The 14,570-nt window shown below is 40.7% G+C and overlaps 1 protein-coding gene across 5 annotated transcripts in view; it reads right to left on the bottom strand.

The window, feature by feature from the left end:
* MAP3K21 (mitogen-activated protein kinase kinase kinase 21) overlaps nt 1–14,570 on the bottom strand; it is a 54,650-nt gene that overhangs the window by 25,716 nt on the left and 14,364 nt on the right. For all 5 annotated transcript variants that reach the window (XM_075924758.1, XM_006122045.2, XM_006122043.2 and 2 more), the window contains exon 2: nt 9,502–9,682. In XM_075924758.1, the coding sequence (XP_075780873.1) occupies nt 9,502–9,682 (181 nt within the window). The remainder of the gene's footprint in view (nt 1–9,501; nt 9,683–14,570) is intronic.

Below are 14,570 nucleotides of genomic sequence, written 5' to 3'. Positions count from 1 at the left end.
TTATAAAAGCTCTTTATGCAGAAACAGACAGCACCAAATTATGCAGCAATTCTATCAAGAAATTCAGGTTGAAAGTTCCCTTCTGTGCAAAACAAAGTCTTATACAAATCCACAGGACTGCTGAAATAAAGACTGTCATCAGTGATGGGCACTAACAGCAACAATTGCTCAATTTTTTTATTTTTATAAATAGCGACTTATTTACTTTACTTACAGTTTCAAAGCCAAAGCAAACAAAGTAATCAAACAAGTATACATCATTTCTTTAATAATGAACCATGCATCTTACTCACTACACATTTAAGTCTGATCATAAAAGGATTAAAAAGTAAGACTCTTGTCTATTTCCAGAAATTTCTATGCTTGATAGCAAATAAGCTGAAAGAAACAAAAATGCATTTTGGTGGATGCATCTAAAAGTGGTGACTTGCCTCTTTTAGATACCGTTCGCTGACTAGTCAGACAAAAATATGTCCCTATCCTAGAAAAATCCTTCATTCACCTTCTCTGTGGTTTCTCTTCTATGTAACTGGAATAGAACATTAATTATTTTAAATAAAGTTTCAAATATTGCTTAGTTCAACAGAAGTCATCCACAGCATTCACATAAATAGACTATTACAGCAAATGTGTTGTCATTGCTGAGATAACATACAATGCCAAGAACCATTTTGAGATTATATATAAACAGTAGATGCCATTTTGCTTGTTTCCACAAACTTTGACAAACTGATGACTGGCATTTTTATAATTAGAATTAAAAAGAAAAGGAGATGGAGATATTCTAGCCACAGAGTTCTCCAAATTCCACTGCAATATAGCAAGACACATTATTGCTGCTGTGAGATTCATGCAGCAGCAAAGACACTAGCTGAGGGGTGGGCAATAAATTTTGATTGACTCTGCTCTGTAGCTTTAGCTGACTATATAGCTCAAGCAGCAGAGGTTCATACACTAAGCTCCAGAGGTCCCAGGTTTGGTTCTGCCTGTCAGTGTTACATAAGCATCTGTTCATAATTCATTTAAAAACAAACCAAAATTCCCGTAGACTTCACTTGTAACTATGATTTAGAACTCTACTTAGATTTGCAATAAACAGGATGCATATTGTTTTTATTTTTACATGCATATTGCATGTGTTTACTAAAAGAGAAAACACAAAATGAAAATTGTAGTAATATTTATCAGACAAGAAATAAAGGCTCACTTCTGTGAGTGGCATTTCCTCATCACTTCATAACAAAATAATTGCTGCAGAGACATGTCACTTGGTGACCCAATATGTATTTTGCCACATATAGCCAGTCAAAACCCAGCTCATTATTCAAACTATGTACAATATGGAATTGGGATGAAGGAATAATATTTGGCAGCATGCTGCTCAAAAACTCAACTTCAGGATGGTGAACATAGGGTTGTCTATCTTCAGTTTTATGTAATCAGAACACCCTGATCCACCCCTTCTCTGAGGCCTCCATCTCCCCGTCCCCTTCCATCGCTCTCCCACACCTTCACTCATTTTCATCAAGCAAGGGGTTGGGATGCAGGAGGGAGTGAGGTGTTAGGGTGTAGCTGGGGATGAGGTATTTGAGATGCAGGAGGGGACTCTGGGCTAGGCCAGATGTGAAGGAAGTAGTGAGGCCTCCTGCTATAGGTGTGGATTGGGGTGGTAAGGACTCTGGACAGTAGGTGCACACACTGGATTGGAGCCAAAAATGAAGGGTTGAAGATGTAGCCATGTAGCTAAAATGTAGCTTTATGCAAAGTAATGTGCCTCAGTATACTGCTTTTCTGAAAGCAGAAAGGATCTTTACCTTACCATTGGCAAAGGTGCATCAGCCAGAATATTGTGTCTAAAGCGGATTCGAAGGCGGGGTTAGAGTCTTATTATTTTGTTATAAGTTTTAAAATTAGTATTGTGAAATAAGTAAAAGGGTACAATGATTAGGGTTTTTTAAATTGTAATTTGATGTCCTTATCCAAATGTGCATATTGTTTCTTTGTAACAAAGGTTGCTTCTCTGTAACAAAGAAATCAACCTTGTTATGTGTGAGTGAGGAATGTATGAGAGATAAGCGTGAAGGCCACTGGACCAAATGTTCTAGGAAGAAACTGAGAACAAAGACGCCAAAGATTGCCCTATATCCCCATCGAGATTTAAGCAGTGGGCAAATCGACAGCTCTGAAAGAAGGCAGGCATTTATCAATTGGGACAAAATATTTGTGGTCGAAACCAGCTTAGTATGGCAGAACAAAAAAAATAAGGAACAAGAGAAACAACTGGAGATAATAAATATCAGTCAGAAAAATAGCATGATGATGCAAACCCCACTGATCCTGATGGGAAAGATCTATTATAAAAGGAGAACCATTTTGCCTTAAGAGCAGGGAGGTCCTGCCATGACTGGAACATTGGTCCAGACCGATAGACCCCGGCTCCTCTGCACATGATCAGTCCATGGACCATGGATTGGTAAATATAACATCAAATGGTGGGACGAGAGAGAGAGAGAGAGAGAGAGAGTGCGCGAGCGCACGTGTGCACACATGTATGTGTATAGCATGTCTGTCTGTCTATGTAAGCATGTGTTAACTGCTTTGCCATTGTATTCTCAATAAATGCGGCGTACTGCCTTTCCCCCCCCATAAAGATCCCACGTGCTTCTTATAAGCATAAGATTTTTTGGTGGAGAATTGCGAAAGTGAGTAAGCATGTGTGTGCCCTGCAGTCTTGTTGAGAATCAATGAAAAGTAGTTTTGGATACAGAAGGGTTCACTTCCATACCAAAAACTGCAATGTATCAATCATTAAGGTGTTCACACCCCTGGATGTAGCAGCCCAGGTAAGAGAGAAGGAGAATTAGTTTGGGCACCAGGCTAGAGCAGAAGGTTGGGGTTGGGGGGCTTGAGGGCTCCAACTTGTGCTAGAGGGTCTGGGGTGAGGCCAGTAATGAGGGGCTGGAGGTTAAGGATGGGACTCCAGGTTGGGGCAGGGGTTTGAGGTGTGGGCTCCAGGAGGAAGTTTGGGTTTGGGAGGGGCTCCAGGCTGGGGAAGGGGAGTATTGAAGAGGGTATGGACTCTGGGCTGGAGCCAGGAATAAGGGGTTCAGAATGTGGGAAGGGGCTCCGGGTTGGGGGTGCAGGCTCTTGGGTGGGAGCTGGAAATGAGGGATTTGGGGTAAAGCCCAGAGCTCTGGGCTGGAGCCAAAAGATTCGGAATAAGAATGGGAGCTTAGAGGGATGGGATGCGGGAGAGGGTGCAGGCTCCAGGAGGGAATTCCAATTTAGGGCAGGGAGATGGGGGAAAGGAGGAGGGTTGAGATGGGAGCTCTGGGTAGCACTTACCTCAGGCACCCTCCAGAAGCGGAGTTCCCCTGGCCTCATGGCCCCCCTTGGCATGGTTCCTGGCCAATGGGAGCTGCAAAGCAGTTGGAGGCAGCACCTGTGCCTTGGAGATGGATGGCAATCTGGCTGCTTCCGGGGGCCAGATGTTGTGGACAACCAGACTTACCGTGGCCTGATCAGCTGTGGTGAACAGAGCCACAAGGAATCCTTTTTAGGGTCATTCCAACTGAAAACTGGACACCTGACCAACAATTGTTATCACATACTGCTAGTCAAAACCTACTTCTTTACCCAAACTCTCTATACAGTATGTGACATCATGGGCCTGGATGGGCCATGCTGAGAACGTCAACTAAGAGCAAACTGCAAAAATTATGGTAGGTGAGATCCCTCAACTCTGCTCCAGACTGGGGGAGGAGTACACTTCTGCAGAGTGGGCTGGGATGGGTCAGACCCACCTCCAGAAACCTTCCCCGGCTCTGCAACCACACCCCCTACTTGTCCCCATCATTCTCAGCCATGGGGGACACGCCATTGTGCATAGAACCGCTCCCCCATCCATCCCACCCTCCTGTATCTGAACCCCCAACTCACTGAGCCCTAATCAACTGCACCCAGGCCCCAATGCCAGCCCCCATTCCTGCAGACCCCCCACAGAACCCCATTCTACCACACTCAGACCTCCCTCCTCCCCCACTGAGCCTCCACCACCATCACCTGGACTCCTCCTCTCATTGCCCAGCACTAAGAATCTCCTCAATGAACCCTCATGCACCCAAATCCCTCCAGCACAAATACACAATGAGGCACCTGCACCCAGAATACTCCACGCAGAACCTTCTCACCTCATATCTGGATCCTCCCACACTAAGCTGCTTGACACTTGGATCCTGCCAGGCTGAATTTGCCTGCCCACAGCTGGTATGCCTAGTGCAGGACTGCTAACCCTGGTGAGCTGCTTGCTATTCCTGATAGAATGCTGCACACGCGCGCGCGCACACACACTCTGAGAATATTTTAAAGTTCTGCACATTTTTTGTCAATAAATAAATGTAGAGGCATAACAGTGGGGAGCACAGGCCATTGGCTGCACAGAAGTGGCAGATCACCCTGCAACCCGCTCCCCACTTGAGACATTGACCTGTGCTGTCACGGTTGGGTGAAGCCTCACCATCGAGTTCATGTCTGGGTGTGGGTGCCGCAAGCTGATCTCTCATCTTCATGCAGTCAGTGGCCTGCACTTCCCAATATCATGGTGGACGCTCCACATTTATTTACTGACAAAGAAAATTTGCAGAATTTTAAAATATTGTGCACAGAAAATACTATTTTGGTGCAGAAATCCCTCATGAATGCTGAGCTTTGAACACAAATAGGAACTTTACTGAACCCACCATTTTGCCTTAATTCTGGGTGAACAGATAAGTCTCATGCTCTTCTGGTAAGGTGATAGATAGACTGTTCTTTTAAACAAATTCAGTGAATCCCCCTCACAGACGATATCAAAACTATGATTATTTCTTATGAGAACATTAACCAAAGTTCAGCAAACAATGATGAACTTGGCTAAAAGACCAAGAAATCTTCCCTAAATACATTTTTATTGTACTGATCAAGTTAGTTATCTTTAGAATTCTAAGCCCCTAAATGCTACTTAGTATTTTGGTTTTCTAATGCTTCACAACTATTGTAGTCAAGAAGGAAAACTAATAGGATGAGAATTCCCTCCCGTTAAAAAAAAAAAAAGAAAAGAGAGAGAGAGATAAACGAACTGGAAAACGGGTTTAGCCCAAGTACCATACCAATAGAAAGCAAACAAAACAAGAAACTACATACACACATAGTAAAACTATACTTGGGTTTTAGATGCACTGTTCTATAAATTGTTCTTTGAGACAGTGATAGGGTTACTTCTCTCTTGCCTACATGGTAAATACTAGCACAGAATGTAAATTCTAAGAGCCCAAACACAAATACAATCAGCCGAAGCATCTAGAGTTGGACACTTAAAGAAAATATTCAGGAGTCATCTACCACTACTTATCTTTTAGGCCAAGAAGATAAGAGAATACAATTCAGAAATGTAATGCTTAACTATTACATCTGACAATTTCTAGTTTAAAAATCTCTGATCACTTGAAGGAAAGTACACTGCATTATTCCTAGCATTGTTTCTTCCTGTTACACATCTTGACTGGTAGCTGCTTGAATTCAGAGAATAACATACAGTTTTAAAGAACATTCATGGCTTCATCTCCTAAAGCAAAGGTACATAATTTCATCCAGCTGAGCTTCCTCTTGTTGCCAGATTTTAGACCATTAGGCACAAGAAGGAAATACATCAATGCCCACTGTTGATACTTTTAGAAAAGTCTTGCTGAGGATTTTTGGACTTTCAATATGTGTATCTATGGCAGAATCCTCAAAGGTATTGCAGTTTAAAGTGAGAACATTCTTAAAGGAAATCACTCTCACAATGTAGATATTCTGTACAGTATTACAAACATGCTATATGGAAAGCCTTGCCGAGATCTGCACCCAGAATATACATATTTTTAAAAACCAATGCCCAGTCACACTGTGAAACTATATTTTACAATCCATTTTGTCCATCTTTCTATTCTTTAAAGAAAGAGTAAAGGTCAACAAAAGAATAGATCTCAACATGCAGTAAAGCAGACAATATCTGGAAACCAGGGAACCAAACTGCACAACATAAACTTGCGAATTAAAAACCTCTCCTGTTAAAACTCATCATTGAACTAAATACTTACATTTTACAAGAGAGGCGTGCAGAAGAGAAGGTGAAGAAGAGAAATACTGTAGATTCCAAAAATGTAAACTAATGTTGCAGTAGAATATAACAATTGCACCAAAGCATACCCCCTCAGATACCTAAAAATCACAGCAACAAGATTGGACAGGACCTGTAATTAAGCATGGAACACAGCTGGTTAGGGAAATACCTACTTCCATCCATCCCTACACAAATAATGCATCTTCTCTAATAGACACCACCTGAGACGGATATAGAACACTCACCACTCTGAGGAATTAATTTCAAACTTAAGATGAGTAAAAGGGACAAAGAGACGATAAAGTCTACAGAACTAATCTGAACATACCAAAAGCATTACTTCATAATGCAGAAGAACAGTGAAATGCTTCTAAAGACATAAGACTCTATATTATTTTAAAAAGCACATCAGAAAACATGCAGAAGATACCAGACAGAAGATTATGAAGCTAACCCCACCGCCTTCGCAGATTGCTATTTACACAGCCTCGTGTGTTTTGGTTCTTCCCGATAGATACAAATTTGGAAGACAGACAACAGGAGTGTTGAAAGGTAGAACACAGGAACAATGTCGTCAATTTCAGAATTGCTTTTCATAATAACTTAATGTTCCATACTGTGAAAGGAAGGTATTGAGGCCTACCCAGAATATGTCAAATGATTTAAAATGATTTTTTCCTCTGATACTAAAGAGATTTAACTGCCTTGTTCAAAACCTACACTGATACTAAGTTCTGTGGTTTACATGATGTATTCTTAATGTCTTTAATGAGTAAGAAGTATCCATGAATTTAACATATGGAGTCCCATCCCAGTAGAAATACAGCTTTAATTTATACAGACTACATTGCTAACTCCATCCTGATGAATGGAAACACATTTAGTACACATTTATAGGATTAAAGCATATTGATTTGCAATTAAATAGCCTTTACACTTTTTGGGGGGAAGGGCGCACTAATCAGAAGATGCATAATATCTACACAGATTTACTTAAGCAATTATATACCCTAACTTACATTTAGTAGGATTCTGAGTATTTTTATGGGCCATTTCTTATTTATTGAAGGCTTTTTTACTTGCGATTTCTCACACGCTTTATTTGAACGGATATTCAAATTCAGTTAAAATGCACAAAAAATGTACAGGCAGTCCCTGGGTTATGTACAAGATAGGGACTGTAGGTTTGTTCTTAAGTTGAATTTGTACGTAAGTCGGAACTGGCGTCCAGATTCAGCCGCTGCTGAAACTGACCAGCGGCTGACTACAGGAAGCCCGAGGCAGAGTTGCTCTGCCCCGGGCTTCCTGAAAGCAGCTGCTAATCAGTTTCAACAGCAGCTGAATCTGGACGCCTGGGACAGAGCAGCTGGGGCGCTGCCGGGTAGGTTCCCGCAGCGCTGCACCTCGGCGCTGCGGGGACCAACCCGGCAGCACCCCAGCTGCTCTACCCGAGGTGTCCCCAAGTCAGCTGCTGCTGAAACTGATCAGCGGCTGATTCCAGGAAGCCCGGGGCAGAGCAACTCTGCCTCGGGCTTCCTGTCGTCAGCCGCTGGTCAGTTCCAGCAGCGGCTGACTTGGGGACGCCTGGGGCAGAGCAGCTGGGGTGCTGCTGAGTTGGTCCAGTAGCGCCGAGTAGCGGCGCTGCAGGACCAACCAGCAGCGCCCCAGCTGCTCTACCACAGGCGTCCGCGAGAAAAGCCTGGTCTGCTGGGGGGGAAAGGGGGGTGCGCACTAGTTGTGCCCCCCCCCCCCCAGCAGACCAGGAAGACGCGGGCGACGGGACCGAGACGTGCCGTGGTCCCGCCGCCCGCATCCTCCGTGGCTTTGCTCCGCGTCTCCCTGGTCTGCTGGGCCCCCCTCCCCCGGCAGACCAGGGAGATGCGGAGCAGCTTTTCTCCCCCCAGAGGACGCGGGCGGTGGGACTGCGGCGCATCTGGGTGGTCCTGCCGCCCGTGTCCTCCGCGGCTTTGCTCCGCGTCTCCCTGGTCTGCTGGCGCCCTCCCCACCCCAGCGGACCAGGGAGACGCGGAGCAGCTTTTCTCGCCCCAGAGGACGCGGGCGGCGGGACCGTGGTGCGTATGGGCAGTCCTGCCACCTGCGTCCTCCGGGGCGAGAAAAGCCCCGTTCGTAAGTACGGATCCGACATAAGTAACCTGGGGACTGCCTGTATTGTAAAAAAGTAAAAGTCACACTACATGTGCTGGATATACAAGAAAAAAAATCTAAAAATTTATCATAATATGATTTGTATTTAAAAATGAATTGCCCTATTAAGGAATATAGACATTAGAATAAATATGACGTTATCTGTAGTAAGTGTATTGAATTAGATTGTTTCTGGTCACTATGTCCTTCAAGCTGTCAGAACTAGTAAACCTTATCCCTCTCACCTATTTTTTATTTCTAAACTGGAAGAGGAAGACAAGCTTTCTTGCATTTTCAACTTCCAATTGCTTTCAACTTTGAATGAATTGTTCATTGAACTGCAGTAATTCAACATACAAAAATGAAGAAAATATTTCTCTGTATGTGCAGAAGCATATACTGCTGTCAAAATCTGGTTTGGCATGCCAAACATACTATAGCTCCAGATATTTAGCTACTGACTTCCACCAGTTCAATAGCTGACTATATTTAAAACTGACAGCAAATGCACTACTTAACGTTATTTTTGTATGTAATTTTAAGGATGAATAGATTGTAGTAATTATAGGACTTAGACATGTCATTAATTCAAATTTAATTTTAAACAAGTTTGTGAAAATTAAACCTATATTTAAATATAAGCTAACTTAAATAAAAACAATTTTATACGTCACTGATTTTTATCCATTCTGTTTACTGTACAGGAAATTATCATGAATTGGTCTCATTTGTTATAGTCACCAGGAGACTTTTCAGAGAGTACAAAATAAAAACCCTAATACATGCACTTTCTGTTAATAACGTATCAAGAATAACTGTCCTTTATCTCCAAAGCATCTGGGATCTTCAACAGAAAAGAAACTGAAGAGCTGCTCCTAATAAAATGTTTTCTTTTAAAAGGCCACTTACTTCCCTGATTGTAAGAATGACTCAGTCAATCTGCTGTTGGAGAAGAAGAATGTTGATCTGTGGGTACATCTTCTGCAGGTAGTTAAGATATGAGCATTCATAGGTAGACTAATCAGGGCCTATTTTGAAGTATACGAATTTTACTAGACCAGTGATAAATTTCTTCAATGCTCTTAGACCAACAACATCACTTAACCATAGACAGAGAAGTTTCAACACAGATCATTTCCCCAAATATCAATTTGTTTTAAGAGTCTCAAGATGAGGAACTTAGCTATCAGTCTCAACTGGGATAAAGCACTCACCTCCAAACATCACTTCCTTTAGAAAACACAGATGACTTGATAACTTCAGGTGCCATCCATGCATAGGTGCCTGCTGCACTCATTTTGGTTGTTCTATGCCATTCCCTAGCCAAGCCAAAGTCTGTAATCTTCAAAGTTTTATTACCAATGTCATCACGTTCTATCTTCTGAAGTAACAAAACTGCAGAAAAACAAAGTTTGAATTTAAGAATATTTCCATGTAGCAAAAAGTATGTTTATATTTTAAATAAAAATGTTAAAATATTAACTAATATTGCATTAATATAAGTGACCAGAAATGAGGAAATTTCAGTTTTGATTCCCACAGCCCCTTACATCTATGAATTAACAGTTTAATCTACAGTATACTGTGCATGATTCACATCTTAGAATTTCTTGACTTGTATTTAAAACCATAGCAATAGTGCTTCATTAACAGATTAGGAATATAGCTTCCTTTATTAAAGGAGGCAGAGAAAAGCATGATTATCATCATGTGTTCTAACTCACACGGGGAGATCCAGATCTATACCACAACGGAATCATATCTTGTGAGCTTCCTCATCACAAAATTTTCAATCAATGTCCAGTTTCTACAATCCCTGTCTACAATTGGAAGTGTTATTTTAGCATTCATGATACCTGTAACTTAACCTTTGATCCATGTAAGAATAATTAGGGCATACATGTTTTCTAGCAATGTAAGCTGCAAAGCAAGAAACAAGGTAACCAAATGAGTAAAATGTAAACAGATTCTGGAACTAGGTGTGCTGCCATTGCATCTCCTGACTCGATGTGGTTCCCATTGTATATACGGTTTACGGTTGGGCTCAATAGCTCTCAGCAGCCTCACTGTAAAAATTGTTCCAGCATCCCTGCCTGTAAATTAAGAATTATCATGCTTTTATGAGAAATCTGTTTCAGCAAGAATCTGAACTGATGACCTTGCATTTGTATTAACTGATCACTGTGTTAGTCTGGGGCAGTAAAATAAGAAGTGGCTAATGATATTTCAGAATTCTGTCTTAAAACTTAGAGGTAAAATACTCAAACAAATAGGTCACTTTCAATAAGCTTCTTACCTATACTCTAGAGGAGACACCAAGCCTAACATTTATGTACAGGCTTAGATCTCAACAGTCAGTACTAAGAGAACCAAGTTAAAATAATTCAGAGTGATATGCTGTTAGTCTTTGAATGAAAGGCCTATTGTTTTCAATCACATTTCAAATGAGTTCAGTAGAATTCCTGAAATTCCTAGTTAGTCAGTGAAACCAAAACTAAAAATAGTGAATCATGCACAAATTAATAATTGTAATATGGCCAGGTTTCATTCTACAAATGGACAAAGGCTTATTAGAGCACTTCAAACTTCTGTTTCCTGTTGGTAGTCAGGAAGAACTATATTCTTGTACATAGAGGAAGAACTATATTCTTGTGTGTACACGCACACACACCCCCACACACACCCCTACACCCCCCCTCCCCCCCCCCAGCTGGGAAGCAAAATGCTCAACATAAACTCCAGTGCCTTAGCAAATTCTTCTAGTCTGGTAACCTAGCAATCTGCATTAGTCATTCCTTTTGTGACTTCTGCAGATTTCTGACCCTCATTAGCTTCATTCCAGAACTGTCCTTTACAACCCTGCTAGCCTGCTCACTCAATCCTCTGCTACTTGTTTTTCTAATTCCTATTTAGAAAATGCATTTTCATAAACCATGTTTATTTACAACAGGTATTAAAGAAGGTTTACATGCATTTTCAAATTATCAATACCTATTTACAGTACTTAACATTTAGAAGTGCATAACAAGTTATACAAATTATGGTGGAAAATAAAATCTCATTTACGTTAACACTCAGTCATGCCGAAAATTTAAGTATAAACCATTTCAGAGTAAATGTCAACGAAACAACATTTTAAAAAGTTTGAACTACTAGCAATATATTGGTCATCATTAGATTAGAAAAGCACCAGTGCAGCTTATAAACTTTCATACCCTTGCCCTCTACAGATAGCACTGTATATCCAGTAACTGGATGTTAAATTGCATGAGAAGAGTACGAGAAATCAATGGGAGAGTCTCTCGTCACCTACAGTAACTTGACTTAAGAAGGTACCTCGGCTCCAGCTGCATTATTCACGTAGCTGGAGTCGCACAGCTTAAGTTGACTGTCTGCTATAGAGTTAACAGCTGCCTAATAGGCAGTTGTCGTAAGAGAGAAAACAAGTGGATTTATCAGATGTTGCTTTGCTCAACGAAGCTTCAGACTGGGAGCTGCAAGTTGGTGAGAAGAAATCTCAGAGATTCTTCGGTGTAGACTGTAACTAAACCTATGGTACCTCTTTAGTTTGTAACTGTTTGTATTACATAACGTCCAGAGAAGATAAGCTAGCAGTTTTTGTCATGTATGCTATTTCTCTTGATTCACTTGAGAATCTGAATTAATCTTCTTTAATTAGATGATTTGGAGATCACACTGGGAATTTCATACAGCCTGTCCAAAAGAGGAAAAAGCCTTCTCTAAAAAGAAATAGAGAAGGGATGAGGGGCCTTGCCCTTATTGAGGTTCTCTGTCAAAATTGCACAAAATGTGTGAGAAGGGCTGTGGAAGTATTTGAGGGCAAAGGACAGGAATTCAGATGAAAGGAGTAAAAGTGACACAACCAGTAGGTTTGTTTGTTTATTTAACAGTGTGATAAAATAGTCATCCTTTCATTGTTCGGCACATGCAATATTTATTAGCACGTATTTCAGGCTTTAATTTTGCATTAAGAAGTGTAACATTGGAATTAAATTGCCTGTTAGATTAAAATATTTCCTTGCTGAAAATGATGGCAAACTGCTTCTGAACACTTTGCCCATAAGGCTTCTGATCATTTGCCAGTGCTGGAGAAGGGAACAGGATACTGAAAGAGAGAGGGAGAGAATTTTTTTTCATTACGCACCCAATCTGACAAATTGTGTTTAGTTACAGCAGATGGTGATGGTGGAGGGAAGGTATGCACAAGCTTTTACCTGGGATGGGGAAAGTGGTTTATTTAGTGTCTGCAGTGTCTTGGGCTCCAATCCTTGTGTTATATTTTGAGCAATCTTGATTAGGCTCTTAGGGTGTTAATTTAAAATTGGATTAGGGATGTTAAAGAGGTTTTCTACCATACTAGACCCACTAAATTGACTGCTGGTGGAGCATCGAGGATGTGTGTGTCCTAATTAACTACCTCTTTTCAGTTATAGGCTGTGATCATTTTGATCTTCAAGGAGATAAGAGTTCATTCTCTCTTTCATACAGAGGTAGATACACAGATGTCCTGGCTTATCGTACCAGTCCAAACTTCACCATTATGGCACTCCCAGGCTTTAATACCAGTGTGTTTTTCTGATTCATTTCACTCCAAATACTCTTTGCAAGGCAGTTTTCCAACAACTAAAAATTTCCACCTAACAGTTTCTTTCTCCCCATCTCCTTATGGTCCAATATTGGGAAGGAGTCCTTTTGGAATGCTATTTAACCTCTTTTCTAATGATTACTGTCCCTGACCCAGGGGACAGCTCAGTAGTATCTTACTAAAAAAACTGGAGGAAAGTTAGGCAATTTTAATGATTATTTATGTTATATCTATTGTGGTAGGCCTACTAGTGCTGACATAAAATGATGGTGCCTGTCTAAAAGAGCTTACGGTGTAAAAAGGACTATATGCAGCATACCTCAGGAAGGCAAGAATGGAGTTTGCAGCATATCCAGATTCCCCATTACAGACTGTCCTTGCTATAAATCCAAGATACATCCCAAAAAACATGGACATATAGTGGGGAATTTTCTTCCCACGGCTGACTTCCATTTGTGCAAATTGATAGGATTTTTTGCACAGCTTCAGAGCATGGAATGGGAGGACTTATATGCATCAGTTCCTACAAGTGTCAATGACTTTAGTACAGAATGGATGTATACCAGGGCAATTTATAGCGGGGACGCCTTGTAGCACTAGTGAGCTCTAAAAGTTACCCTTCTAGTTACACTTGTTCATTTTCTCCAAATCGGATACATTTTTTCCTTCTATTTAATGTTATAAAAAGAACAATTTATTATTTCTCCAATTGTGGTAGCTCTTCTATCATCCCTATATGATATAAAGAGGGACCAATTGCTTTCATCTTTTGTTTGACAGAGTTCATAAATTGTGATGATTGTACTTAGAGTAGTTTTGGAAGAAGTTTCGCATACTCTGATGATTTCAGTTGATCATCTGCAGTCGGTAGTGGTTTACATCAAAAGAATGATTAGCCTCTCTATTTTTAATCATGGAGAGATCCTCAAAGACAGACTTACATTTGAGTACTTCAGATGACAATCATTTGCCTGAACTTTCATTTGATGCTTTGATTACAAAAACTTCTCCAGGAGTAGCTGAGACCTTTTTATCATGTTTTTGCTATTGGTAGAAACAAAGGCCCAAGGTCGCTCACACTTTGTTTTCTTTAGTTAATAGTGTGTTCTTTCCTGCAGCAGCCTCTGGTACTGCCTTATCTAGGACTTCTCTAAATAGCTCAGTCTTGTGCATTTGACAAATATAAGCCGACTTGCTTAGCCATTAACCTGACAAGATTAGAACTGAAGGTGCCTACGTGCCAATACATTTGCTGCCACTGATAGTCACAGATCTGTAAAACTTTAGGAGTGCAATATGCATGGTTATACCATATTTCCCATACTTCAACTGCTACAGGTTGAGTAGAAGTTAGACCATATCATTTTTGAATGATGGCCACATCATTGCTTTCTTCTCAACTTTCCAATTTTTTAAAAATAAAAACCAGTCACTTCTATTTTGTTTTTAAATATGGTTTTCCTCCAACCTCTGCCTTTGACTCAACAACTGTGAAAAAAATCTCATTGTAATGCAGGGAGATTCAAATATAAAACATTCATAAATGTTACTTGTAATAGTAGTAATCACTTCTACCAAAAATTATAATATCTGTTTAAAATTTGTACAAAATTAAAGAAAGGACATCCGACCATTCATTCTAGATGCCCTTGTCAGTTGAGTCCAATCATGAATTTC

This window comes from Pelodiscus sinensis, chromosome 3, assembly GCF_049634645.1.
Source record: "Pelodiscus sinensis isolate JC-2024 chromosome 3, ASM4963464v1, whole genome shotgun sequence".
NCBI lineage: Eukaryota > Metazoa > Chordata > Testudines > Trionychidae > Pelodiscus > Pelodiscus sinensis.
The sequence above is the reverse complement of the archived record's forward strand: the minus strand, read 5'-3'. Positions and strand labels throughout refer to the sequence as shown.